Source organism: Pecten maximus, chromosome 8 (genome assembly GCF_902652985.1).
Source record: "Pecten maximus chromosome 8, xPecMax1.1, whole genome shotgun sequence".
Taxonomy (NCBI): domain Eukaryota; kingdom Metazoa; phylum Mollusca; class Bivalvia; order Pectinida; family Pectinidae; genus Pecten; species Pecten maximus.
The window spans coordinates 21,473,156-21,500,232 of NC_047022.1; the positions used below are offsets into that span (position 1 = coordinate 21,473,156).

Consider the following 27,077-nt stretch of genomic DNA (forward strand, 5'->3'; position numbering starts at 1 on the left):
ATGTGAAGTAAATATTTACCGATAATTCGTCCAAAAACATCATGACACAAAAATATCTTGTAAAGTAAATGTGTCCCAATATTTTGTACAAAATATCACGACAGAAAAATGTCTTGTAAAGGTGAACGTGTCCTGATATTTTGTACAAAACATCATGATACAAAATCTATCAAAACGCAAATGTGTTGCAGTTAAATATCATGACACAACAATCTCTGATGTTATCAGACACCAAAATATATGTCTTTTCGTGGAAATATGTCAGGTAATCCAATACGACAGCCCATTAGACAGTCTCAGTGTCGTTAGAGAAATAAGATATATGTGCCTATATTGGTATCAAAACAACATAAATATTGATCAGCTTTTCGTTTTTATAACCCATTTCATTCCCAAAAAATCTGATACAAAATACTCATCATCTAAACTTAAGAAATAATTCGAACTGCCTTTTGTTATTTATAATGCAGAAAATATACACACCTATCAGCATGCCAAACGTAATTTGGCCCAGCAGAGCAATATACTTTTCTGTGGATGTGTCTTATATGACGGAAGCTCATTGCAATGAGTTGAGTACTCTGAATACACTGAATACCTGCACGACAGCATTTGTTGTTGTTTTTTTAGGGGGGGGGGGGGGGGGGGGGGGGGGTACCTAGCCAGCTATCTGTTATAGTTTTTACTGTACTGTTTATAGTTTATATATATTTTTTAGTTGTTTTTCTTTTGACTAAACTAGAGGTGTAAGAATTTCCGATAAGTTTTAGGGTTTGCTTTTCTTTCGACTAAATTAAAGTCTATATTTTCGTAGAAAAGTTCCTTTGAGCTTTTTATCATATTATTTGTTTATATTTCATTGCATTTGTTATTATCTATTAGTATCTTTCTCTCGTTCGTATTTGTCTACGAGTGATATTACTAAACCAGGTCGTGATTTCTTATCTACACATATTTGGGAGGTATGCATGGATCATTAAGCATAGTAGCAGTCAGAAAATCGCACAAGACATTTACATCATTACACATAATAATTTTGGGATTCCCATGGTATATCTGTAATAAAATGGTTAAGCTTTTCCATATCGGTTTATGTCATAAAACCATACCTTTAGTTTAAAACCTAACGACGTTATTTAATTTTGGCAATTCAATTATTGTTTTGTGGTTACAAGTACGTTTTGATCTTTAATATTTACTTCTATTAAAGATTAAAAGTATTGAACTAAGTATTAGGTGTTGATCATCTTACTGACAATTACTGGATCTAATCATGTAGCTGAGTAATTCTAGTGGTTTCGGACATGTTATTTGTCATTTGATATGAGGCTTGTAAGATATATAATATGTATGTGGGTTCCAAGCTCTGTTAGAATTGTGTGTGAATTCATTCCAACGACTTGGAGTCAGGATTACTATCATTTACATGTTCAAAAAGACCAAATAGTTTCAAATTGCAGTAATCTTTTAAATCAAAGCACCTACAAGCCAATCCTGACAAATTCCATGTCACTTGTAGAGGGAATCGTACTCTAAATGATAAATAACCATTTATTGTTGTGCAGCCATTGTTCCTGAATAGTAATACAACTTCTCGGTGTAAATTTTGACTCATTTAAACTGTGACGCTCGTACGTAGGGTAACATGTAGGGAAGCCTCCCAACAACTGTCTATCTTAACGAGAATTGAATGTTTTTAACCTAACAGAGTCGTCTTATAAGTTACATTTTTATTGCATCTAACTTTAATTACTGCCCCTTTTATGTTGCACTTCTATTCCATGTTCCATATTCTACTCATTTTCATAATTACTGGACAAATCGATAGTTTATATGTAAAGCGTGTGAAGACCTTCAAACCTATCGGTTACGCCTCTGTATCACCACTGGTTCACGATAATGCTAACGATTATGCCGAGGACAGCAAGCAGAAATGTGAGCTTCTTAATAAATATTTTCTTCCGTTTCTAGTTTTTCGAAGCCGAAGCCGATGTAAGTAAACCTACACTAACATCGGAAAACGCACTGCCTCTTCCTTATTAGAAAGCATTATAACGCCTTCCGAGATACATTGTAGTGGCCATTACTGCTATTCTAGATACAAATAAGGCAACAGGGCCGGATGGAATCAGTCGTCGTATGCTTAAACTAGTAGCAAATGAAATTACCACTCCTCTCTCTCTCTCTGATTGTAATCACTCACAATGGTATGTACCTCGATATGTGGAAGTTAGTCAACGAATTTTAAGTTTGGCGACCAACGTGACGTTTCGAATCAAAGACCAATGTCATTGTTTTCTGTGCTTACAAACTACAATTATTAATATCACTCTTGATTTCTACTTAATCATTCTTGTTTGCACAAATCGTTGAAATGTATCAATCCATGATGCTGGCATTAGAAAACCGTGAATATATAGCTTTAACTTTTTGCGATTTTTCAAAAGAGTCTGGCATAGACAGACAGACAGACAGACAGACAGACAGATTATTTATTTCCTCTTTACAGAGATTTCAAAACAATGCATAAATACAATACATTAGTTACGAGATACAATACATAAATTATTTGAATCAAATCATCAAATCATTAGAATGTTTTAGTTTCTAAATCAGATTACACTGATTCAGTTTTTTTATAGTTTCGAGTTCATATCAGAGAGCAGCACACCAATCCCGTCTGAGACTACCAGCATTAGGTGTTTACATTCCTCATCATCCAATTGAACCTGCGTACGACATCCTAGTAAAAAATCAGTTTGGACATTGTCTTCAAGAAATGAAAATTTTACATAGTCTTTTACGTTTATTACATTAACAACTTGCTCTAAGATAGCATCGCGTGTCATATAGAGTACTGGGCATTCAGTAAGGAAATGCGCAACGATATCGATGCTTTTTTCGTTTAAGTGTGTTGCCATAAATAACCTACATAATCTGACGAAAATAACAGGTACCACAAAAATGACACATTGCCATTTGCAAGCTTATTCCAAAAGTTCAGCTTTCTCTCTTCTACCATACTCCACAGATCCATCAGACCGATACATTGCGAGGTAACCGCAGTAGATGATCGTTGCGGTAGACCAACGCAGCGCCTACACGCGTGTCTTAATGTTACATTTACTTGGTCAGTTGCTTTTTGGGTATAATTATTCCACAATTCGCATCCATATACTATCCCTGGAATAACCACAGAAGTCAGTATAGTCTTAATCGTTAAAGGGTCTAACCCGTTATAATGGATGCCAACACCTACAAGGGAATTAAGCGTGCGTCGTCCTTTTCTACGCGAGTCGAGTATGCCTTCATCGTCTTTCAGGTTATATGCGAAGCTAACTCCCGCGTAGATGGTGCTCGTTACACCCAGGACAGTTCTTTCTCGCCAAGATGAACAGTGTGATTAAATGTCAGCTTCTGACGATTAGTGTAAACTGCATAGCGTTACTCTTTTGTGAGTTATAATTAAGTCGCCATTTGCATGAATATGTATGTACAATGTCTAATTCATGTTGAAGATGGTCCGGGGAAGCGGCCAGGACCGTGGTATCGTCCGCTAACAAAACACCCGGAACATGTACGTTTCCCACTTTCAAATCGTGATTGTAATTGTCAAGTTCAGCTATCAGATCATTTATTATAACCAACCAACACCAAGCAGATAAAGTTCTTCCTTGTCCGACGCCTTGCAACACCGGATACCGTTTGCTCGGGATTTGATTATAAAGCACAGACGCTTCAACGTTTCGATAAGAGTCAAACAAAAGACGTCAAAATTTCAAATTGAAACCAAGATGGTATAGTTTGTACATCATTCCGGTTATCCATACACTGTTAAATGCCTTCTGGTTGTCTAAAAAGGCAGCGAATACTTTTGAATCATGTTCTTAGTAATGAGAGATTGATTCTTTTGCCACAAATGCTGCAGTTATACTACCACAGCGACTACGGAAGCCCTGCTGTAGCGGGCGACTACGGAAGCCTTGCTGTAGCGGGCGACTACGGAAGCCCTGCTGTAGCGGGCGACTACGGAAGCCCTGCTGTAGCGGGCGACTACGGAAGCCCTGCTGTAGCGGGCGACTACGGAAGCCCTGCTGTAGCGGGCGACTACGGAAGCCCTGCTGTAGCAGATGAGGAAAATCCAGTTCAGAACATTTCTTCCATACTCTTTGATAGATGATTTTTTCAAACAATTTTGGAATAACAGGAGTGAGGGTGATGTCTCTATAGCTGTTCGGATCTAGTTTGTTCTCCTTCCCTCCTTTGAACAGATTGATCACAACACCATTATAACACTCATTTACAAATTATGTATACACGACAATTTTCTTAATTGGATAACCAATTATCTTTTTGGGCGTAAGCAATCCATTTTAATCAACGATTCCTGTTCTAGTGTGAAAAAGCATTAATGCCAGTGTCACTCAGGGTTCAGAGCTAGGCCCTTTAGTCTTCCTGGTTTGTGTAAATGGTATATCAATAGAATTCTCTCAATTATCCCGTCCTTTTACCGATCACACCTCGTTGTCATACTCATCATCTAACCAAGAAAATACTGTAAGTGGAGTTAAAGAAGATTTAAAAACTCTTAGGAAATGGTAAAAAAAATTGGCCAAGTCCTTCAATCCGAAAAAAAATCACTGAAATCAATAAAATAATAACTGGTCCTTACTCTCCCAATTAAGTTTCAATGAAGCCTCTATTATTATAACACACAGCCACAAACACCAAGGAATAACATTAAGCAGTGATGATAAATGGAATAAATATCAGACGGAATAATAGAAAAAAGTGTAGCCTAACAAAGTCATTAAGGTTTTAAAATATCCAGTTTGATGCTGGACGTATTGTCGAAACTACTGGGATCCGCTTAGTACTAGAAGGAAACACAGAAAACCATCTCTATTCTTCACTATCATAAAAGCCAAAACCCCTAACTATTTAAGTAATACCATACCAGAAAGCGTTGGGGATACTTCCCGTTTATACTTCAGAAATTCCCATCAGAGATCGGTATTTTGTTTTCTTTCCCTCGACTTTAAATGATGTGGAAGGACCTTGATATTACAAAAAGGAATTCGTCTACTGTCAATTCATATTAAGGAAGTATAACTAAGAATGAAGGAAATCACAACAAGCGTTCCTTGGTGCGGGTGGGACCCATAAATTAAGCATACCAACCCAATTGCCGTTTGAGGAACCGTGCAAGCTACATCAACCGAGATTTTTTTCCAGTAGTTTAAAGATATCCTTGTGATTGTAGAAGTTCCAACCCACAGCCCTACTCGCCCCACTACATATTGTCTTATTGAGTTTTATCAAATTGTATTTTAAGACCCGATACTTGTTCAACCCCTCCAAAATATTTAAGGTTGCTTCAAGGGATACTGGGATAATATAAAAGAGATGTCATCCGCAATTCGGTTTATCATTTATTCTGAATTGTTAATAATAGTGCCGTTTATATTTAGATTAATTTTGAACACTGAAGTTTATATGTCTACGCATAGAATAAATATAATCCATTTCATAATGGAAGGCCCAAAACCATAAAAATGTAGAGAATCAAAGATACAAGTCAAATGGTTGTTGAAAGCCGATCAATAAAAGAAATCCGGGAATATGATTTTTGTGTTTTCTAAAGTCTTAAATCAATCTGGCACATTCTCCTATCTATCTTACTTTTATCAATATTTTTTTGTGTATCACTTATAAGAGTGTCTAATTGTGAAATATTGGTTATTTTCCCATGTTTTATTTCTAAGTATCATTTTTCATTTCAACTACATTTTCTTATATGTTATTATTATCATTTTAAGAATTGGAAATAATGTTTCTACCGAATACAAAACAATTTTGGTTGTTAAATCTTTGTTACCAAGACAACAGGGACGAACCCGTCATTCTGACTTAGAAAAAGTAAAAACAACAAAAATATAAGGAAAACATTGCCAGGTTGCTCCGGAAGGGTCAGCGTCTTCTGATCCACCGCCACCAGCCACACCCAGAATGGTCACGACAACACCCACCACACCCAGCATGGTCACTACGACACCCGCCACACACAGAATGGTCACTACGACACCCGCCACACACAGAATGGTCACTACGACACCCGCCACACACAGAATGGTCACTACGACACCCGCCACACACAGCATGGTCACTACGACACCCGTCACACACAGAATGGTCACTACGACACCCGCCACACAGAGTATGGTCACGACGACACTCGCCACACACAGCATGGTCACGACGACACCCGCCACACACAGAACGGTCACTACGACACCCGCCACACACAGAATGGTCACTACGACACTCGCCACACACAGAATGGTCACGACGACACCCGCCACACACAGAACGGTCACTACGACACCCGCCACACACAGAACGGTCACTACGACACCAGCTACACACAGAATGGTCACGACGACACCCGCCACACACAGAATGGTCACTACGACACCCGCCACACACAGAATGGTCACGACGACACCCGCCACACACAGAACGGTCACTACGACACCCGCAACACACAAAACGGTCACTACGACACCCGCCACACCCAGAATGGTCACGACGACACCCGCCACACACAGAATGGTCACGACGACACCCGCCACACACAGAATGGTCACTACGACACCCGCCACACCCAGAATGGTCACTACGGCACCCGCCACACAAAGCATGGTCACTACGACACCCGCCACACACAGAATGGTCACGACGACACCCGCCACACCCAGCATAGTCATGACGACACCCGCCACACACAGAATTGTCACGACGACACCCGCCACACACAGAATTGTCACGACGACACCCGCCACACACAGAATGGTTACAACGACACCCGCCACACACAGAATGGTCACTACGACAACCGCCACACACAGCATAGTCACGACGACACCCGCCACACACAGAATGGTCATGACGACACCCGCCACACAGACTGGAATATATAAATGTCATTATCATTGTTTTGTTTGTGTGTGTTTGTAGTTGGTATCAACACTGACTGATTGTTATTGTCGGTAACAAGAACCATTTAAATCTATCACATATATCAAAGGTTATTAATTTAGAAATGGCATGAATTTATAGCTGGACAAGTCGATTGGACACTTTAATGAATATATATTATGTCGAATAACCAATTGATGACTTAAACAGGATATTGATGTATTGATAAACAGGATATAAATGTATTGATCAACGGGATATTAATGTATTGATAAACATGATATTAATGTATTGATAAACGGGATATTAATGCATTGATAAACAGGATATCAATATATTGATAAACAGGATATTAATGTATTGATAAACAGGATATTAATTTATTGATAAAAAGGATATCAATGTATTGATATTCACTAATCAATATGATATCCAGTGACAATTAAGAAATTTTGAGATTAGACCAAACCCGACCAGACCAGACCATACCAGACCACAGACCAGACCACAGACCAGGCCACAGACCAGACCACAGACCAGGCCACAGACCAGGCCACAGACCAGGCCACAGACCAGACCACAGACCAGACCACAGACCAGGCCACAGACCAGACCACAGTCCAGACCACAGTCCAGATCACAGACCATAGACCAGACCACAGACCAGACCACAGACCAGACCACAGACCAGACCACAGACCAGAACACAGTCCAGACCACAGACCAGAACACAGACTAGATCATAGACCAGACCACAGACCAGACCATACCAGACCACAGACCAGGCCACAGACCAGACCACAGACCACACCACAGACCAGACCACAGACCACACCACAGACCAGACCACAGACCACACCACAGACTAGACCATACCAGGCCACAGACCAGACCACAGACCAGACCACAGACCAGACCACAGTCCAGAACACAGACCATAGACCAGACCACAGACCAGACCATAGACCAGACCACAGTCCAGACCACAGACCAGAACACAGTCCAGACCACAGACCAGACCACAGACTAGATCATACCAGGCCACAGACCAGACCACAGTCCAGACCACAGACCATAGACCAGAACAGACCACAGGCCAGACCACAGACAAGACCACAGACTAGACCACAGACCAGACCACAGACCATACCAGACCACAGACTAGACCACAGACCAGACCACAGACCAAACCACAGACCAGACCACACACCAAACCACAGACCAAACCACAGACCAAACCACAGACTAGACCACAGACCAGACCACAGACCAGACCACAGACCAGACCACAGACCAGACCATACCAGGCCACAGACCAGAACACAGTCCAGACAACAGACCAGACCACAGTCCAGACCACAGACCAGACCACAGACTAGATCATACCAGGCCACAGACCAGACCACAGTCCAGGCCACAGAGTAGACCACAGACCATACCACAGACTAGACCACAGACCAGACCACAGACCAGGCCACAGACCAGACCACAGACTAGACCACAGATCAGACTACAGACTAGACCACAGACCAGACCACAGACCAGACCACAGACTAGACCACAGACTAGACCATACCAGGCCACAGACCAGACCACAGTCCAGACCACAGACCAGACCACAGACCAGACCACAGACCAGACCATACCAGGCAACAGACCAGGCCATAGACCAGACCATATTTTGTGGTATGCCCTCTATGCGAGATATCTGTGTCAGCTCGCCATGAAGCTGATTTGCGATAGTGCGTGACTATTTTGTATATGATATTGGTCTATCTGTAGGTCATCTTCCACCACATTACTGTCAGACAAATGTATTACTAGTCATGTTGTAACCGAGACGAGCAGTATTCAGAAAGCCTTCACTTGTTTGGGACATCATCGTGTTGATTTCGTACCAGGTACCAACCCGTACGGTGGTGACTTCGCGCTTCTCCTCAGTTCAAGATGGTCATGTCATTCAGAACAAAGTCCCCGTTCCCCACTTTCATTCGGCGACCAGACAAAGTAATTGCCCGTTCCTCAATACGGTGAAATTGTTCGTTAAATAATGTAAAAGTTTATAACATATTTGACCCTTGTGGCCCTCAACGCATGTTCAACTTACATCTAATTAAAGTCATTTATATGAGAAATTACGATATACAGCCGATGTACATAGCGTGGAAAAGGGCCCCGGGCTTTACATTTTTTAGATTTGTTATACAAAGGAAAAAAGTTGATTGGTAGATGGACGCTGCACCTTACCACAGTCAGTACAAGGTGAACTGATTATTATGTACACATATTATCTCTGGTAATATATATTAGGTAAGCATTCTTAAGAACTCAGAACAATGCCTTCTTATGTTGTATCGGGATTTCCATATACTGATTAATGTTGTTAGATGCGAGTGAAATCTTATGTCGTAAATACTACAGTGAATGTGTCTGTGTAACTCTAGGTCGAAAGCTTAAGATGGCGGGAATTTTAAGAAAACCGTGGATGCACCGGAGCGAATTTTGATGTGCCATCGTTGACCAAAAGGAAGTTTAGAGCACTTGTGTATTTGTTAAGAGGTGTGCACCTGAATTTTCAGGACAAGTCAGGGATTGGTTCTTCCTGGTTCCAATTTCGTTTGAGATGACGTCATTTCAAGTTTTAATCCACTTATAGAGCTCCATTGATCAAGATATTCTACAATTTTGTCCCTTCACTTGTGATAGCACCTTTACATATCGACCTTTACATGCGTAATATCGCGTTAATTTCGTGTAATAACGCGTAAAAATATATTTTCCTCCTACGAAAATCATTCCAACCGGTTTCTGTACATGTGTGAGAAAATTACCAATGCCTAATGTTTAAAGATTTGTACTTAGTGGCGATAATTTGAGTTTTTTGTTGTTATTGTTTTGTTGTTGTTGTTGTTGTTGTTGTTGTTGTTGTTTTGTTGTTCTTTCCGTTACTGGGAATACTTGTTTTTAGCTATTACATTTTGTATGTAACATTTATTTCTATTTCCTATTTGAGTCAACAAAACACTTTAACATTACGCACATAAAGACCAAGGTTAATCTACATTAAGAGAAACAAACGTGTCTCGTCTTTTATTTTGTATTTGTTACCGAAACAAACGTGTCTCGTCTTTATAAGATATTTTGACCTTAAAGTACGTATTTGTTACAGAAAGAAAGTTTCTTGTCTTTATAAGATTTTTTGACTTTAAAGAACGTATAATTTGTTACCGATTATAGACACGATCATATAGATCTATTTACCCTTAAAAATATCTGACCGTAACATAAGATGAAATATTCTACACTTAAGGTCAAATCATTTGACGTTAAATATAATATTATATATTTCCACTGCAAAATCTTATATTTTCACTGCTCATCGCAGCGATGAAAATACAAGTTTTATCACTTTACTAAATTTCTTTATTTCACTGGCATAAGTGCAATAAATAAAGCATATCTAATTGTGTTCAAATCAAATATACATGTATTTCACGAGTGTGGCTAATGTGTTTATGTTTTTCGCCAGTGCGTAGCACGAGTGAAAAAAATATCACAATTAAATATTAGCCACACGAGTGAAATATATTTGGTATTACTGAATATATCGTTAGATATTCTGTTTATTACATTATATTTACATTTTGGTGGCAAAGCCACGATATAAACTAAGTAAAAAGATTTGCAGTCTATGTGACCATAATTGACACCCAAAACGTGACGACAATCCATGCCGCGCATGAATATATTCACCCACCGGAACTACTTGTAACTAACGTAAATCGTTTTTTATGTTAATTAAAAAGTATCAAAAAGACATTTTATACAATAATGTTATACAAATAACAAAAATAATTGAACAGACTTTGTTTTTTTCCTATTATTTCAATGCATTTTTTTGTTTGCCAATCTGCACGTGACAAATGAATTTTGAAAAAATAGGCTGTTCTATTTGTCGAACCCCATTGACGAAATCGCTGAATATTGGCATTTTTATGCTAACTCAATTTCAATTTTCAAAAATAACAAAACGAATATGTCGAGAATGTAAATAGCGCACAATATGACGTTTGTTTGCAAAGCTCTGGCATCTACATTTGTATATCGACCATAGACACCAAAAAAGACAGTTTAATTAAGCATTGATGTCATTTTTTTTTAGTTTCATCGGGGTATGAAACAAATTTTGTTTGCAAACTGAATTCATACAGTTTGCAAACAAAATTTGTTTCATACCCCGATGAAACTAAAAAAAAATTGACACCAACGCTTATAATTAAATTTTGAAAATGATGTTCTAATTTAAAACATGTTTTATGTACAATTTTACTGGTTTAATACGCAACGTCAATTGTCGTATTGTGACGTCACATTTTTCGCGCCATTCTCGGAATTTCTTTCATAGAAGAATGAAAAGAATTTTTCGATCAATCACATTTGAGTATTTACCATAAAAACAAAGAAAAAAATAATTATTCCTTAAAAATACAATGTAGCAAAATATACTGAGACAGCCCAATCTCTTCCAGAATGCATTGCGATCCCCTGTCAACGGCTCAGAAAATTAAATGTACGCCATTCAACTCGTGACGTTCTGTGTTCTATCTTACATTGTGACGTCATATTAATTACGCGCCTAAATATGTGCAAATTTTAATTTCCCCATTGAAGTTTGTATTAGCAGTGTTCTGATTGGTCAAATCATAAAAAAGTGTTTCGGTACTGAGACATATACAGACTCAGAGACTTGTATATCTAATATACAAGTCCCTGACAGACTGTATATTTGTCTCTGTTTTCACTGGTGAAAAATATCACTTTCATGAATGAATACTTTTCGATATTTCACCGGTAAAAATGTAATAAAAAGTCTTATAAGTCTTATATCTTATTGATATTAGATATCTTAAAGATAAATAAGATTATGATATAGAATCTATAAGATAAATTATAAAAGATAGTCATAAGATAACTCATTAGATTAGCTTTAGATAAGATATAGAAGTTCTATCTTATAAACATGTAATATACAATGGAAGTGTTATCAATGAAATTCGAATTTCATAAACCTCATGATCATGCATACTAAAGAGAAATCATAGGTAATACATGTACAATAGCAAGTCACCTGACCTGAATTGTCATGTGTTTCAATCAGAGACCTATAGTATATAGGTCTCTGTTTCAATGGAACCAGAGACGTATATATTATAGAAGTCTCTGATAGAACTTAGTGCTAAAGACGATAATCGCTCTCATTATACAAGGGGTATAACTCCGAACCTATAACTCCAGCTTATTAGCGGAACTCTTCTTTGAAGAAGGGGGCCTTTTTATTTCCAAACAAATGGCGGGTTATCGGCAGTAGGGCAATATAATAATGCGTTTGGAGTAGACTTTTTTTAATGATGGGATCTTGTCTGTTTTGACAAGCGATGCCAGGTGAAATGGCCTTGTCGACTCAGCCAGATGATCATGACAGCCATTATGTCTTACTGGCTAAAATTGACAACGCTAGAAACGTGTCTAATATCCTCAAAGCTATACATTTCAAAGAGGTAAACAAATGTGTTCGTCAAATAAGTGTAGCTAGCCGGCCTATGTTATCAACGGTATTTTAACAGTAATTCATGCATATTTTTCATTCCCCGCTTCCATACGATCTTTATTCCAGCTACAATTTATGTCTGATCTATAATCGTAAAGCTGTGTCAACCCTTCCTATTTGTTTATAATAAAAATCTATATTGATAATATAGTCTATAAAATACGCTTTACAAATAAGTATACAGGGTATTTTTATGGATTATTATATATTCTTATTGAAAAGAATGTCAAACTCCTATAATTTGTTTGATCTGTACTTCATGATCAGCTAGCTGAATATATATAGCTATGTCAATAACATTTTATTTAGAGTCATTTTACATAGTTAAACAGATTTTAAAACCTCACACATGTATCTACTGTTCCTACCTTGATAGAAAACTCTTTTTTTTTTTTTAAATTAGATTGAAAATAAGACATGCTTTTCATTATCCACAGCATAATCTTTTAGGTTCAATTTCTTTTTTAACTGTGTTGCTGTACATTTTCTCTCCACTTTTAAAAACCTGACATAGGTCTATACAGTTACTCCAACAGCAGCTAGTCTCTCAAAACCTGACAACATAATTAATTTCTGGACCTATCAAAACTTCTGAAGGTCATCTTCAGAAGTTTTGATGGGTCCAGAAATTAATTTTGTTATGCAATGTACATATATGTAACAAATATGAGAAAATCAGTGTGTGATAATATAAGTATGGGGCGCCGTTTTACTATTTATTCCCATTTGGTGATATCACCTATTCGAATGAGTGATATCACCTATTCGAATAAGTGATATCACCTATTCGTTTCATTAAGTGATATCACCTATTGGAATGGGTGATATCACCTATTCGAATAGGTGATATCACTTATTTGAAAAATGAATTGGTGATATCACCTATTCGAATAGGTGATATCACTGATAATGATTGAATAGGTGATATAACCAAATGGGAATAAATAGTAAAACGGCGCCCCATAGATAAGAGGGAAAGTCTGTTACAAATTAATGTATATCGTGTGATTGCAGGCTTCTGTATAGATTCAGTTATTGTTGTATTTCACCATTTGATTGAAAACTTGTTATAATCAGCTGACATTGTAATTATTTTTATTCTTAAGTCCGCCACTGTGTTTGCCAGTTCCATGGGTTTAAAGGTAACCGTGGAAGATGCAAAGTGTGTACAGGCCAACGCCTTCATCCAGGAGGGACTGTTCCACGAGTACCACATCAGGGAGGACCAGGTCACATTCAAGATCAATCTCACCGTGTTACTTGTGAGTTCTAGATATATATGACAGCAGCACTAACATCGATCTCTGTAAATCAGATCATTATCACAAGGTATTCGTAGCATTATAACAGCAATAATATTACTCATGCAATGCAGTCAACATATCTGAAAATATGGCCTCCTTCCTTCATGTATTAGTAGTCGAATCAGAAGAGATGGCATATAAATATGTATATGGAAATGTAATTTTAAAGTTTTCGATATGTTTTGTGTGGTTTTGAAAGCTGTATGTGTATGTATTTATCCTGCAGTAAGTCCAGGAACAACACAATATTTGACTCAAAATGAATAGACTTTTTGCGAACAATTAAATGACTTTGATCATTATAGCACACGTGTCTATAGTTTTTATAAGTATTTATAAAACAGTAGGAGCATGGGCTCATTTTGAGCTTGTCATTTTGAAGAAGAGGGAGAGCTTATGTTGTCACTCCTACGTTGGCGTTGGTTTTTCAAATGTTAAGTTTTTGGTGCAAGTGTTGAAAGGCATAGTAATTTATGGTAATATGCATATGGTCCCTTTGGGGGTAAACTATCCCCTGCCGGAGTTAAACTAAAAGATTATTTTGGGAAAAAAACAGATTTTTCAAATTGTTGGACTTAGAATATTTCTGCGTTAAGTTTTTGGTGCAAGTCTTGAAAGGTAATAATACATCACTTTATAATTGTACTAGGGTGCTGATATTTGGCAATAGAGTCCCTATGGAGTAAGACTATCCCTTCCTGGAGTAAAACTAAAAAAAATGGATTTTTTCTTTTTAAATCTGTTGTTTTTTTTAATCCTTGGACTTCTAAAGTTACATTATCCCTTCTTGGAGTGAAACTGAAAAAAAAAACCAATGTGAAAATGCTCACATTAGACAATTTATACCGGCCCACATTTTTCAAGGGAGACAACTCTCATTAGGTTAATATTTTATAAAAAAAAATGAAGAAATAGGTCCAAAAGCAATTACATTTGTGTTTAATATATTTATTCAATCTACAACACCATAGCTTGTCTCCTGAATGTTTGTCAATACATAATTTACTTATATATATAATTGGTATGGTTTTGAAAATTGCATGAATACACAAAACATAATCTGATCAAGTAAACAATATACAGTTGTGTGATCGCATAACGTTCCAAAAACATTGTGCAGACATCATGCAGACATCGTGCGCACAAATGTGCGATGTGCGATACAAACAGCAGAACTGTGCGATGTAAACAGCACAGCTAATGATCGGTTTATAAATATTACGAAATAACTAGTTATACGAAAACATATACGAAAAATATTAAAATTTTGATATAAGATGGTCGCTATTATATATATTCGGTGCATAACAATTGTTTTCATTCATGGACCATGTATGACCTGTTTATTTTTCGCCATTTAAGTACCGTCATTTTGCCTCACAAGTATTCGTGATGACGGCCTGGTGATACATGTACATGTTCATGTACCAGAATGGTAGACGGACTCCACTACAATTAGTTATCTTACTTAATACATAAATTACATATAATATGTATTTTTAAACAAAAAAGAAGTGTTTCTATTCAAAATAAGTCGTTTTATCTGTTGTTTAGTTTTACATGTATTAAGTAGCCTGTATATAATCTCGCCGAATACACATTTCTTCGACTTGGCCTGGAGGTGTCCTCGACAACGTCCGAGCAAATTATATAAAGTTCTTTAAAAATAACTTATTTAATTATACATCATTATTTAGTTTCATTCCTAATAATTATTGCATATATTTCAACAAAAATATGGTAATTAGCTGCCTCGTAAAATGTTAATCGTTGTATATATCTTTTACAATCGTTCCACACATTTAAAAAAATAGATGATGCATCCCTCATTTTATATCTACCACGATACCTATCACACATGTACCGTTCCAATCGCCCATCGTGTGCACATTTTCCTGCACGATCCATATCGCACATCGTGCAGACTTCGTGCGCACATCGTGCAGACATAGCGCATCGTGGAACGTTGTGCGATCACTTAACTGTAAATATTATTAATGCAATTTGCGAAACCATGCCAATTGATTTATTTTCATTATTTATTGACAAAAATTTGCGAGACGAGCTATGCTGTTCTCCAACAGCTCTTGTTTTTTTTATATGTTTACTAACCAGATACAGAAGCCTGTAATTACCAGGGATAGCAATTAACTGCAATTATGTACAGGTGGGCAAATTCAAGGCACATGTTTATCTACAGATATATAATAATGTAGCTGTGAGATAGTGATACATTTTTAATTTATATTTTAAGTTTCTGTCACTTAATTCTGTCATGCTGTATTAGTCTGGTTCTGATTGATATCCATGAGCTCCAAGTTCATTGCATAATTATTTTCAATATAAAATTTGTGATTTAATTTATTTGTCCTCTGATATAGTACTGTGTATACACATATCTATAGATATGAAAATTAAATGTACTGAAATACCACTATGTTCAAATTGACCTTTGTTATGTCCAGACATACAGGAATTTACTATTCAGCTTATTTATTTCCATGTGATAGGAATGCCTGACCATTTTCGGGACGAGTCCGGTACCTGGTATGACCACCACACTGAAGATGTGTTATGGTGGCTATGGGTGTCCACTCATCCTCATGTAAGTGTATAGTTCTTCGCCCAGATGTTCAAAAGGTGATTTGAAGGGACATCATGGTAAAAACATTATCTTTTTTGTTGATTGTACATGTTTTATACACTTCAATTTTAAATTTCATTTCCATGTTCTCAAAATACTCGCATCAGTTTCCAGTGTCCAGCTTGACCACACAGTTAAGTTGAGAAACCCCTCTCGAATATAGAGCTGATAGAGCACATGTCTGTTTTGAAAATGAGGCAGTGATTTTGTAAACAGAAACACCTGATGCAGAGACGCTGTATATATATGTAAACACCTGTTTTTCAACAACAGGTTTGGTTATAGTTGTGGCAGATGTTATTTAATAACTAAAGTCAATTCAGAATCATCAAAAGGTGACATTTACACTGACCAAAAACAAAAACAAAAACATTTCTGATGATTTGTGTCAGTATTGTCAAAAATGGCTTCAATGGTGACATGGTACCTGAATAAATGGTAGGATGTGATGTAATTTGACTCCAGAATGAGATTGACAGTTCTTGTTTTAGGTTAGAAGAAGATGGAGTGCTGACTGACTGTAGCATTAAGACTTTGGAACCTGATGAAGTTCTAGATTTCAACTTCAGTAGCACAAATGTTCTCAACAAAATTATCATGAAGGTACTGTTTTGTTAGTGGTTGTTGGAATACAGTCCATCGATATCTGGAGCCTATTTCGTACTACTGTACAACTATAGTACATACCCGGTATTTATAATCCACTCTGAGATATATGTATAAAATGGATCAAATGAACAACTTTTAAAGGAAACAAAAATGAAAATTTCATGGATTTTTGTATAATGTTTTTGTCTTATTTTAAATGTAAGTCCACAGACTTTGTGACACCTATTTTGTATGGAATGGAGCTCAAATTGGATCATATACAAATGTACTTTAATTAATATGAAATCTATTTCGGTTCACTCAAATAAATTTAAATATCAATACACTACTGGCTAGGTGTCTTTTAAGATCTATTATTTCCTGTTACAGTCAGAGTGCCTGAAGGAAGCATTCAGTGAGTTAGATATGACCAGTGACATCCTTCAGATCCTCTTGTCCCCAGATCAGCCATACTTCAGGCTGTCCACCTACGGCAATGCTGGCAGTACCCATGTATGTACTAGGTACCAAAGATCTACTAACCTATTCTTGTATTGAAAGTCAACACATGCTTTATTCTACATCATGAATATTTCTAGTACAAGTAATGTTTTAGGAAATTTAGCCTTGTTGAAAAAGACTGATTTTGAATGAGGACAGCATTCTAAAATTAATAAATATCAAAAATATCCAGCCGCCCTTGTGTATTTTCTGTTTTAAGAGTTTGATTCTAAACCATACTGAAAATATTGACAAAATAAAGGATTTGGTTGACAACTGACAAGAGTTACAGTGTAATAATCGGATAAAGCAAGAAATACAAAAAAAAAAGTAGAAAAAATAATAGAATAGAATTAAAAGCAAGGTAGCAATTGAAACCGATTTATTTCTAAATCTGTATTATCCTTCTCCTTGTAAATAAGTGTGCATATAACCATTGTTTTGCTACTTTGTATACAAGATGGCCATTGCTTTTCTGGTTTTGATTGTTATTAAGATCCAATTAGCAACTTTATTCATATTAGTGTGTAACTGTTTACCTGTCGTCTTACAACAAGAACTTGTTATAGTCATTAGCAACGTGTTAACATTAACAGAGCCAACACCGATGTATAGTCATAAGCAACGTGTTAACATTAACAGAGCCAACACCGATGTTATAGTCATAAGCAACGTGTTAACATTAACAGAGCCAACACCGATGTTATAGTCATTAACAACGTGTTAACATTAACAGAGCCAACACCGATGTTATAGTCATAAGCAACGTGTTAACATTAACAGAGCCAACACCAGATGTAAATGGGATGCTGCATATATTCAGTGTTTGTCATTTTCCACGTACTCAAGCATATTCGGTTTAATAAGTGGATTCTTTGTCTGCTGGCCAGAAAACAAATAATCCACTTTCTGGGCCCAGTTGTTCAAAAGGTGATTAGGTTAATCACATATTAACAACATTTTTCAAATCCTGATATAATAATTTTTGGTATAACTAACTTAACGAAACTTTAGGAAACTCTAAAATTCTTAATTCTCTTCCAACTGGCATAATTTAAAGATGATATACTCATAGGTTTTGCAACAAATGAGAAATGAAATTTTCACTAATCAAGTGATTAAGCTAATGAACAACTTGGCCCAGAAAGTGGATTATTTGGTGTTTAGTATATTGTGATTAAAAAAAAAATCACATGCCTTTGAATTATGTTGTTAACTTATATTTGTGTTACTGCAAAAATATTAAAATATGGCAACATGCAAGCCCAACAAACTTGAATGAGTTGTCAATGTGGTTAGGTATTGTTTGTCTTATATTTCAGTCTGATTTTCCTAAAGATTCGGATATGGTGGAGTCTTTTTTATGTACACAAACACAAACCAACAGGTAAAAACAATATTTTAAAGGTATATGTCCAAATTTTGAACTTGATTGTTTATAATATTTTGACTTTTGATGTCAGTTTTAGGACTGAAAAAACTCTGAAAATTACTCATGAAAAACGTTGCTTTCTCCAAAAAATAATCACCTATGTTCTTGGTTGTCAACATATCAAACCATTAAATGGTTGTCAGATTGGTTTTATTGTCCCCTCATGATGAGTTGAGTTCATAACCGAAAACTTTGTTAATGAGTCATGATCAATTGCCCTGAAACTTTATACATTGACTCGATAACCAATACCTCTTTTAATTACATGCACTTTCAACCACCTGGACTCACAATTGAGGTCAATGTTACTATAAATAGATTTTTGAAATCCATGCTCAACAGACTTCTTTGATGACATGATTATCCTGAAACTTAATACGCTGATTCACAACCTTCATGTATTGTATGAGTTCACATTACACCGATCCGTGGGTCAGAATTAGGTCACTGTAACTAGAAAAAAAGATTTTCTATGTCCTTGCTCTACTGACTTCCTGGAACACCATACTCGTACTTAAATCATCATCTTTTGGGCTAATTTGGGTTTCTCTCCTGGATTCTAATTTGAGGTCAATGTTAGTATTAATAGATTTTCTATGTTCTTGTTCTACTGATTTCGTTAATTTTCTCATATTCCTGAAATGCCATACACTTACTCACAATATCATCTTTTTGGCTAATTTGGGTTTCAACCTCCTGGTGCAAAATTGAGGTCACTGTTACAGTGTTACTATAAATACAAGTTCATCATCCTATGAATAGATTTTTGTCATTTTGCTCTACCGATGTCATTAATTATCAGATATTAGTACATTTACAGTATATAGTTAATTCATATCACTACTTCCATCTCTTGTTATGGTATCTAGCAGTGTTTTCCTGAGGGACATTGTGATTAGACAATTCTTACCATCTTTTGTTGTGTATTGGCCATTGTTGAATAATGAGGGCATTTCTTTTGCTTAAGATGCCTTGTTATCAATATTATGAATACAATCCAGTTGACAGAGAAATAGAATGACATCTGATATACATATATTCATGATTTTTCTGTCACCCACGTTAGATATATTTGTTATTTTCTAAACCCCCCCCCCCTCCTTCCCATATCATATTCAAACGAAATATAACCCGACACACATTCAACATTATTGCAATATTTAGAATTTACAATAGACAAATCTACAATTTTGTAGTTCTACTGGCAAAGGAATCATGACTTCACATACTTGTGTCATGAATTTGCACCTTCACATCGCATCTGGTAATGTTGCTCATTGTTTGAATATAAATAAAGTATGTATTGGATAGCCATACATTTGACTGTGAGTAAACAGACAAGTACTGTATCATCTATTTCCAGGTACAAGATCTCACTGCTGAAACCTTCTGTGAAGGCACTGACCCTATCCACGCGAGTGTCTATCAGAACTGACAATCGAGGCTTCCTCTCTCTCCAGTACATGATCAAGAATGACGATGGACAGGTCTGCTTTGTGGAATATTATGTAAGCATGTACCAAATTATCATATAAAGGAAACAAAATTAAGGAAAAATGATCCAATATGAGTAAGCAAATAACATCCAAATCACCTTCCCAAAGGGCTTATGCCATGGTATGGCATCCTTCATCAGTGTCAATTTTCCCTTTAAACAACTTCTTCATAGCCAAGTGGCCTAGAGACCAAATATTGGGCCTGTAGCATTCGGGATACAAAAAGGGTTACGAAAATCCTTTGAATGAATGTCCTTAACCTACTTTCAAGGTGACAAGGGTCAAATATTCTAAAATCTTTAGATGGCGATGTCTTATATTAAACCAAAGACCTAGAGATTGAGTAAAGTGGTAATTTTTCTTAGCATCTGCAGTTGCATTGGAAGCAGGTGAGTGATACAGGTCCATTTAGGCCTCTTATTTTACATTAGAACTTGAAAAGTTTTTATCATAACACTTCAAAAATACCTGGATTTCGTTTACAGTATGAGTTGATCAGTCAAGTTGATAAGATGATAATGCCTATATTTGCAGTGTGCCCCTGATGAAGATGTAGATGATCCTGAACATTGACAGCAACTCTTTAACTCTGCTTCATCCATCATCAAGGCTTCAATTCTTGTGATTGTAGCAGCATCATTTGCTGTGATTACCATGGCAACAGAAAGACTCCAATTATGAAGAAAGCCATATAGTGACATCAAAGTTTCAATGTCAATATACATTTGATTGTCACTGGTGATGGTTTTCTCCTATGGTGATTACCACTCTTTGGTTCGAGTGATTACTGTATGATGACCTGGATTTATTTCTGGGAGTTGTCATATTGGCACGTTCGTGTGTTGCTGAAGGACACTTACATACCTACCTGCTGTAAGCCCGGGGATCCAACACATCACTTCTGACTCCGAGTAGGGAATTTTATGGTACAATGAAACAGTATTTGTTGACATGATTACTGAACTACAAATGGAAGGGCTGGGATGATTACCTGGCATGAGCTGTATAACTTATTATGGTATGACTGAAAGTTTACTCTGGACCAGTGCTCAGTTTAAACCTACAGTTGATTGTTTCATTCATCAGTACACTGTATAATGCATGATAAGAATTGCGATGGTTTTTCATTTTTTTCCAATCACTAATACATATGTAATACTGGGTAAGTGATTGTACCATTGTACATCATGGTGTTGTTTGTACATTGCCTCTAACATATGTACATACAGGAATGTAGCATGATAGAATATTTTTTATTGTGTTATGACATCTTTATGTAAAGCATTTGTTTTTTCTTTACAAAAATGTATGAAGGAATGGAGCTGGCTATCTTGGAGTAACAACCACTTTACTTAGCCTCCACTCCTCCACCTGGCCTCCACCCCTCCACATGGCCTCTACTCCTTCACATGGCCTCCACTCCTCCACCTGGCCTCCACTCCTACACCTGGCCTCCACTCCTACACCTGGCCTCCACTCCTCCACTTGGCCTCCACTCCTCTACCTGGCCTCCACTCCTCCACTTGGCCTCCAATCCTCAACTTCTACACCCCTCCACTTGGCCTCAACTCCTATACCCCTCCACTTCGCCTCCACTCAACTCCTACACCCCTCCACTCCTACACCCCTCCACTCCTACACCCCTCCACTTGGCCTCAACCCATCCATCCATCTACCTGGCCTCCACTTCTCCATCCCTCCACTCCTCAACTCCTACACTCCTCCACCTGGCCTCCACTTCTCCACCTGGCCTCCACTCCTCCACTTGGCCTCCACTCCTCAACTCCTCCTCTTGGCCTCCACCCCTCCACCCATCTACCTGGCCTCCACTCCTCCATCCCTCCACTTGGCCTCAACCCCTCCATCCATCTACCTGGCCTCCACTTCTCCATCCCTCCACTCCTCCACCTGGCCTCCACTCCTCCACCTGGTCTCCACTCCTCCACCTGGCCTCCACTCCTCCACTTGGCCTCCACTCCTCCACTTGGTCTCCACTCCTCCACCCCTCCACCTGGCCTCCACTCCTCAACTCCTACACCCCTCCACTTGGCCTCCACCCCTCCACCCATCTACCTGGCCTCCACTCCTCCACTTGGCCTCAACTCCTACACCCCTCCACTCCTCACTTCGCCTCCACTCAACTCCTACACCCCTCCACTCCTACACCCCTCCATCTGGCCTCCACTCCTCCATCTGGCTTCACTCCTCCACCTGGCCTCCACTCCCACACCCCTCCACCAATTTATTTTACCGGAGCCACTTAATCAATATTGCAATATTAAAAGTTGCAACCAAGTGCCTTCATGTAACCACTTCATAATGGTAGGTCATTGTTTGCGGTAGAGAAACCCTTCCTAAAAGGAATACTTATCACCAGGTTTGTAGCTGTACTACATATTCTAACAACTTACAGTCATATGATAAAATATCCTACAAGATTACTTAAGAAATAAAGAAATTAATATGCATATATGAGGAAGGAAATGTTTCTGTTTGTGGTAGCTGTTAAACAAACCTCGAGTCTGTACCTACAGGGTTGATATTTTACTGGAATAGACCTGAGCATGGCCTACACAAGTCGTGGAAAATACAGGACGACCCGCGACCAAGAGGGAAACCACATCCATCTAACAAGCCGATCACGTACAAATGGCTTCATCTCCAGTGATTTCAGTAATGGAAATGTTGATTTTGCCTTTCATATGTAATTCACGTAATATGTTTCTATATAGAAGTAAAATCACCAAATGTACTGATAATGAGTGAGACCGGTTTATTCTGTGACACTTACATTACATTACATTACATGGTCAGATTAGACAGGATATTACTGAAATTAACTGTTATATGTTATGTTATATGTTATATGGTGGTCGGGTTACAATTGTCAGGATGTTAAATAACCGGTCTTGTTATTCAGGGTGTTGGAATTAAATACTCGGATGTCAGATAGGACATCATGTAGGTATACTTTTGTCAGATTAGACAGGTTTCACAGTAAAAGATGTTCATTTTAACCTGTACATACACATTGTATCAGGTACAATGTCGAAATATTGTTACCAACACAGTAACAAATGTTGTTCTAATACATGTATATTGAAGATGCATTTACAGAGAAAAATCTGTATTTGATATGTTGAATATTTGTCTATTTTATGAGTTGTCATATTGAATAAACTATATTTCTTATGATATTGTTTTTGATGCTTCTCTATAGGGTACATTTATGGAAATGCAATACCTGGTATAATATGTACAGGTATATACATGTACAAAGGATAAGTAGGTTACAACGTAAGTAGTACGGTAAAAATTGATGAAAACCTTCAAGGACCAAAGAGATTAGCTATAAGCTTGAATTGTTCAGGGATATTAAAATGTATAATGCCATTTGTTAGCTCTTTTTACTGAAGTGCAGTAGGCATGATTTGGCTTTCTATTACTAAACATGAGTTTATTGTTGTATGAAATATACAACATTCAGGTATATACTTCTGCAATTCAGTCCGTGACCTTAAATGGTTCCGGCATGACTACATGTTTACCAATATGGGAAAACCAGATAAAGGCTATTCCAGTAAAATGTACAGTATTTACATGTATAATGTGAGGACTTAAAAAAATTCTTTCCATGTGGGTGCTGGAGACAATACAACTTATGATATGGTACAATCTTTGATAAACAAACAGATCACTTTTGCATGAATCTTTATTGGACCTCTGTAAGACTGAATTTTAGCTCATCTCTTCGAAGAAGAGGGAGAGCTTATGTTGTCACTCCGGCATCGGCGTTGGTTTTTAGCTCACCTGCCCGAAGGGCAAGTGAGCTTATGCCGTGGCGCGGCGTCCGTCGTCCGTCCGTCGTCCGTCCGTCCGTCCGTCCGTCCGGCGTCAACTTTCCATTCAAGCAACTTCTTCTCAATAACCAAAAGGCCTAGAGACCTAATATTGGGCCTGTAGCATGCTGGGGTGAAGGGCTACCAAGTTTGTTCAAATGAATGACCTTGACCTTCATTCAAGGTCACAGGAGTCAAAAAGGCTAAAATCTTCAAACGACTTCTTCTCAACAACCAACAGTCCCAGGGAGTTGATATTGGGTCTGTAGCATGCTGGGGTAAAGGGCTACCAAGTTTGTTCAAATGAATGACCTTGACTTTCATTCAAGGTCACAGGAGTCAAAAAGGCTAAAAAAAAATTAGACGACTTCTTCTAAATAGCCAAAAGACCCAGGGACTTGATATTGGGTCTGTAGCATGCTGGGGTGAAGGGCTACCAAGTTTGTTCAAATGAATGACCTTGACCTTCATTCAAGGTCACAGGAGTCAAAAAGGCTAAAATCTTTAAACGACTTCTTCTCAATAACCAAGAGTCCCAGGGACTTGATATTGGGTCTGTAGCATGCTGGGGTGAAGGGCTACCAAGTTTGTTCAAATGAATGACCTTGACTTTCATTCAAGGTCACAGGAGTCAAAAAGGCTAAAATCTTTAAAACGACTTCTTCTCAATAACCAAGAGTCCCAGGGAGTTGATATTGGGTCTGTAGCATGCTCGGGTGAAGGGCTACCAAGTTTGTTCAAATGAATGACCTTGACTTTCATTCAAGGTCACAGGGGTCAAAAAGGCTAAAATCTTTAAACGACTTCTTCTCAATAACCAAGAGTCCCAGAGGCCTAATATTTGGCCTGTAGCATGCTGGGGTGAAGGGCTCCCAAGTTTGTTCAAATGAATGACCTTGACTTTCATTCAAGGTCACAGGAGTCAAAAAGGCTAAAATCTTTAAACGACTTCTTCTCAATAACCAAGAGTCCCAGAGACCTAATATTTGGCCTGTAGCATGCTGGGGTGAAGGGCTCCCAAGTTTGTTCAAATGAATGACCTTGACTTTCATTCAAGGTCACAGGAGTCAAAAAGGCTAAAATCTTTAAACGACTTCTTCTCAATAACCAAGAGTCCCAGAGAGTTGATATTGGGTCTGTAGCATGCTGGGGTAAAGGGCTACCAAGTTTGTTCAAATGAATGACCTTGACCTTCATTCAAGGTCACAGGGGTCAAAAAGGCTAAAATCTTTAAACAACTTCTTCTCAATAACCAAGAGTCCCAGGGAGTTGATATTGGGTCTGTAGCATGCTGGGGTGAAGGGCTACCAAGTTTGTTCAAATGAATGACCTTGACCTTCATTCAAGGTCACGTCGATCAAGTATGCTTAAATCTTTAAATGACTTTTAGTGAAAAGCCAAAGTGCAGAGAGACATTATATTGGTCCTGTAGCATGCTTTCAAATAACTGCAGGATCCATATATGAAAAGATCACTGCATTGCAGGTGAGCGATTTGGGCCCATTGGGCCCTTGTTTTTTTTATATTTGGACTTAGAACATTTTTGTAAGTTTATGTTGCGAGTGTTGAAAGGCATAGTAATACATGGTATTAGGTTCCCTGTGGGGGTTAAACTATCCCTTGCCGGAGTTAAACTGAAAGATTTTTTTTTTGGGAAAAAAAACAGATTTTTAAAATTTTATGTGCAAGTGTTAAAAGCTATTAACACATCACTTTATCGTTGTACTAGGGTGCTGATATTTGGTAAAAGAGTCCCTTTGGAGTTACACTATCCCTTCTTGGAGTGAAACTGAAAAAAAGATAATGTGGAAATGCTCACATTAGACAATTTATACCGGTCAACATTTTTCAAGGGAGACAACTCTCATTAGGATAATATTTTATCAAAAAATTGAAGAAATAGGTCCAAAAGCAATTACATTTGTATTTAATATATTATTATTAATTCAATCTACAACAGCATAGCATGTCTCCCGAATGTTTGTCAATAAATAATTTATATATATACATGTATATATAAATTGGTATGGCTTTGAAAATTGCATGAATACACGATACACAATCTGATCAAGTAAACAAATATAGATATTATTACTGCAAATTTGCAAAACCATACCAATTAAAATATTTTAATTATTTATTGACAAACATTTGCGAGACGAGCTATGCTGTTCTCCAACAGCTCTTGTTTAAATTTCTGACAAGTTTCAAAATTAAATGGCCGCAACTTGGGACCAAGGGGAATACACATGAGAAGCTGAATGATATCCATACAGTATATACATATTCCTCAAGAAATAATTATCACAAACTTCAATTTTCAAAGTCCAAGATGCCTGCTGTCGCCCATTTCGTTTTTTTTTTACTTATCCGACTTGTCTATTTCACAATTATTATTCTATTCAATATTCAACTTTCTAGTCTTGCAGAAGATGTTTTCAGGCCCGTTTCTTAGGGGAGGAATAGCCCAGGTATTGCCTCCCTAAATGAACATTAGTTAAAATCCATTCTGGGGTTATATTTATTATGAGGACAGAACAAATGTGATTTCCCGTCAAAATCATGAAAACAGTCGTGAGGCGATACATGTAGTACATTTAAAGTGGAATGTGTGGTATTTTATTTACAATTTGTTAATTATTTGCTTCCTGGCATAGGCAATGTCAATAAATAATTAAACTTGAATA

The 27,077-nt window shown here is 37.5% G+C and overlaps 3 protein-coding genes across 3 annotated transcripts; all 3 read left to right on the top strand.

Moving 5' to 3' along the window:
* The first annotated feature begins 6,849 nt into the window (after window positions 1-6,849).
* LOC117332199 (protein TsetseEP-like) lies at window positions 6,850-8,403 on the top strand. Its single transcript, XM_033891083.1, has 2 exons — window positions 6,850-6,942; window positions 7,441-8,403. The coding sequence occupies exons 1-2, from the start codon at window positions 6,850-6,852 to the stop codon at window positions 8,401-8,403; spliced, it is 1,056 nt and encodes a 351-aa protein (XP_033746974.1).
* A 3,957-nt stretch (window positions 8,404-12,360) lies between these two features.
* On the top strand, window positions 12,361-23,746 carry LOC117332756 (cell cycle checkpoint protein RAD1-like). The gene is made up of 8 exons (XM_033891783.1): window positions 12,361-12,536; window positions 13,693-13,848; window positions 16,401-16,495; window positions 17,026-17,137; window positions 17,513-17,635; window positions 18,946-19,010; window positions 20,419-20,563; window positions 21,086-23,746. Exons 1-8 carry the CDS (start codon window positions 12,414-12,416, stop codon window positions 21,122-21,124), a joined length of 858 nt encoding a protein of 285 aa, XP_033747674.1. The 5' UTR covers window positions 12,361-12,413; the 3' UTR covers window positions 21,125-23,746.
* LOC117332757 (extensin-1-like) lies at window positions 21,922-23,746 on the top strand. Its single transcript, XM_033891784.1, has 2 exons — window positions 21,922-22,616; window positions 22,678-23,746. Exons 1-2 carry the CDS (start codon window positions 21,942-21,944, stop codon window positions 22,813-22,815), a joined length of 813 nt encoding a protein of 270 aa, XP_033747675.1. The 5' UTR covers window positions 21,922-21,941; the 3' UTR covers window positions 22,816-23,746.
* Window positions 23,747-27,077: the final 3,331 nt, after the last annotated feature.

What these genes read in the sequence shown, in the direction of transcription:
- LOC117332757 (XM_033891784.1), top strand. Translation starts at nt 21,942, where the DNA reads ATGGCCTCTACTCCTTCACATGGCCTCCACTCCTCCACCTGGCCTCCA. An exon ending in CTTGGCCTCCACCCCTCCAC is followed by an intron (nt 22,617 to 22,677) that starts CCATCTACCTGG and finishes TCCACTCCTCAC; the next exon opens with TTCGCCTCCACTCAACTCCT.
- LOC117332756 (XM_033891783.1), top strand. Translation starts at nt 12,414, where the DNA reads ATGCCAGGTGAAATGGCCTTGTCGACTCAGCCAGATGATCATGACAGC. An exon ending in AAGCTATACATTTCAAAGAG is followed by an intron (nt 12,537 to 13,692) that starts GTAAACAAATGT and finishes TTTATTCTTAAG; the next exon opens with TCCGCCACTGTGTTTGCCAG. An exon ending in GGGTGTCCACTCATCCTCAT is followed by an intron (nt 16,496 to 17,025) that starts GTAAGTGTATAG and finishes TTCTTGTTTTAG; the next exon opens with GTTAGAAGAAGATGGAGTGC.
- LOC117332199 (XM_033891083.1), top strand. Translation starts at nt 6,850, where the DNA reads ATGGTTACAACGACACCCGCCACACACAGAATGGTCACTACGACAACC. An exon ending in CACCCGCCACACACAGAATG is followed by an intron (nt 6,943 to 7,440) that starts GTCATGACGACA and finishes TTTTGAGATTAG; the next exon opens with ACCAAACCCGACCAGACCAG.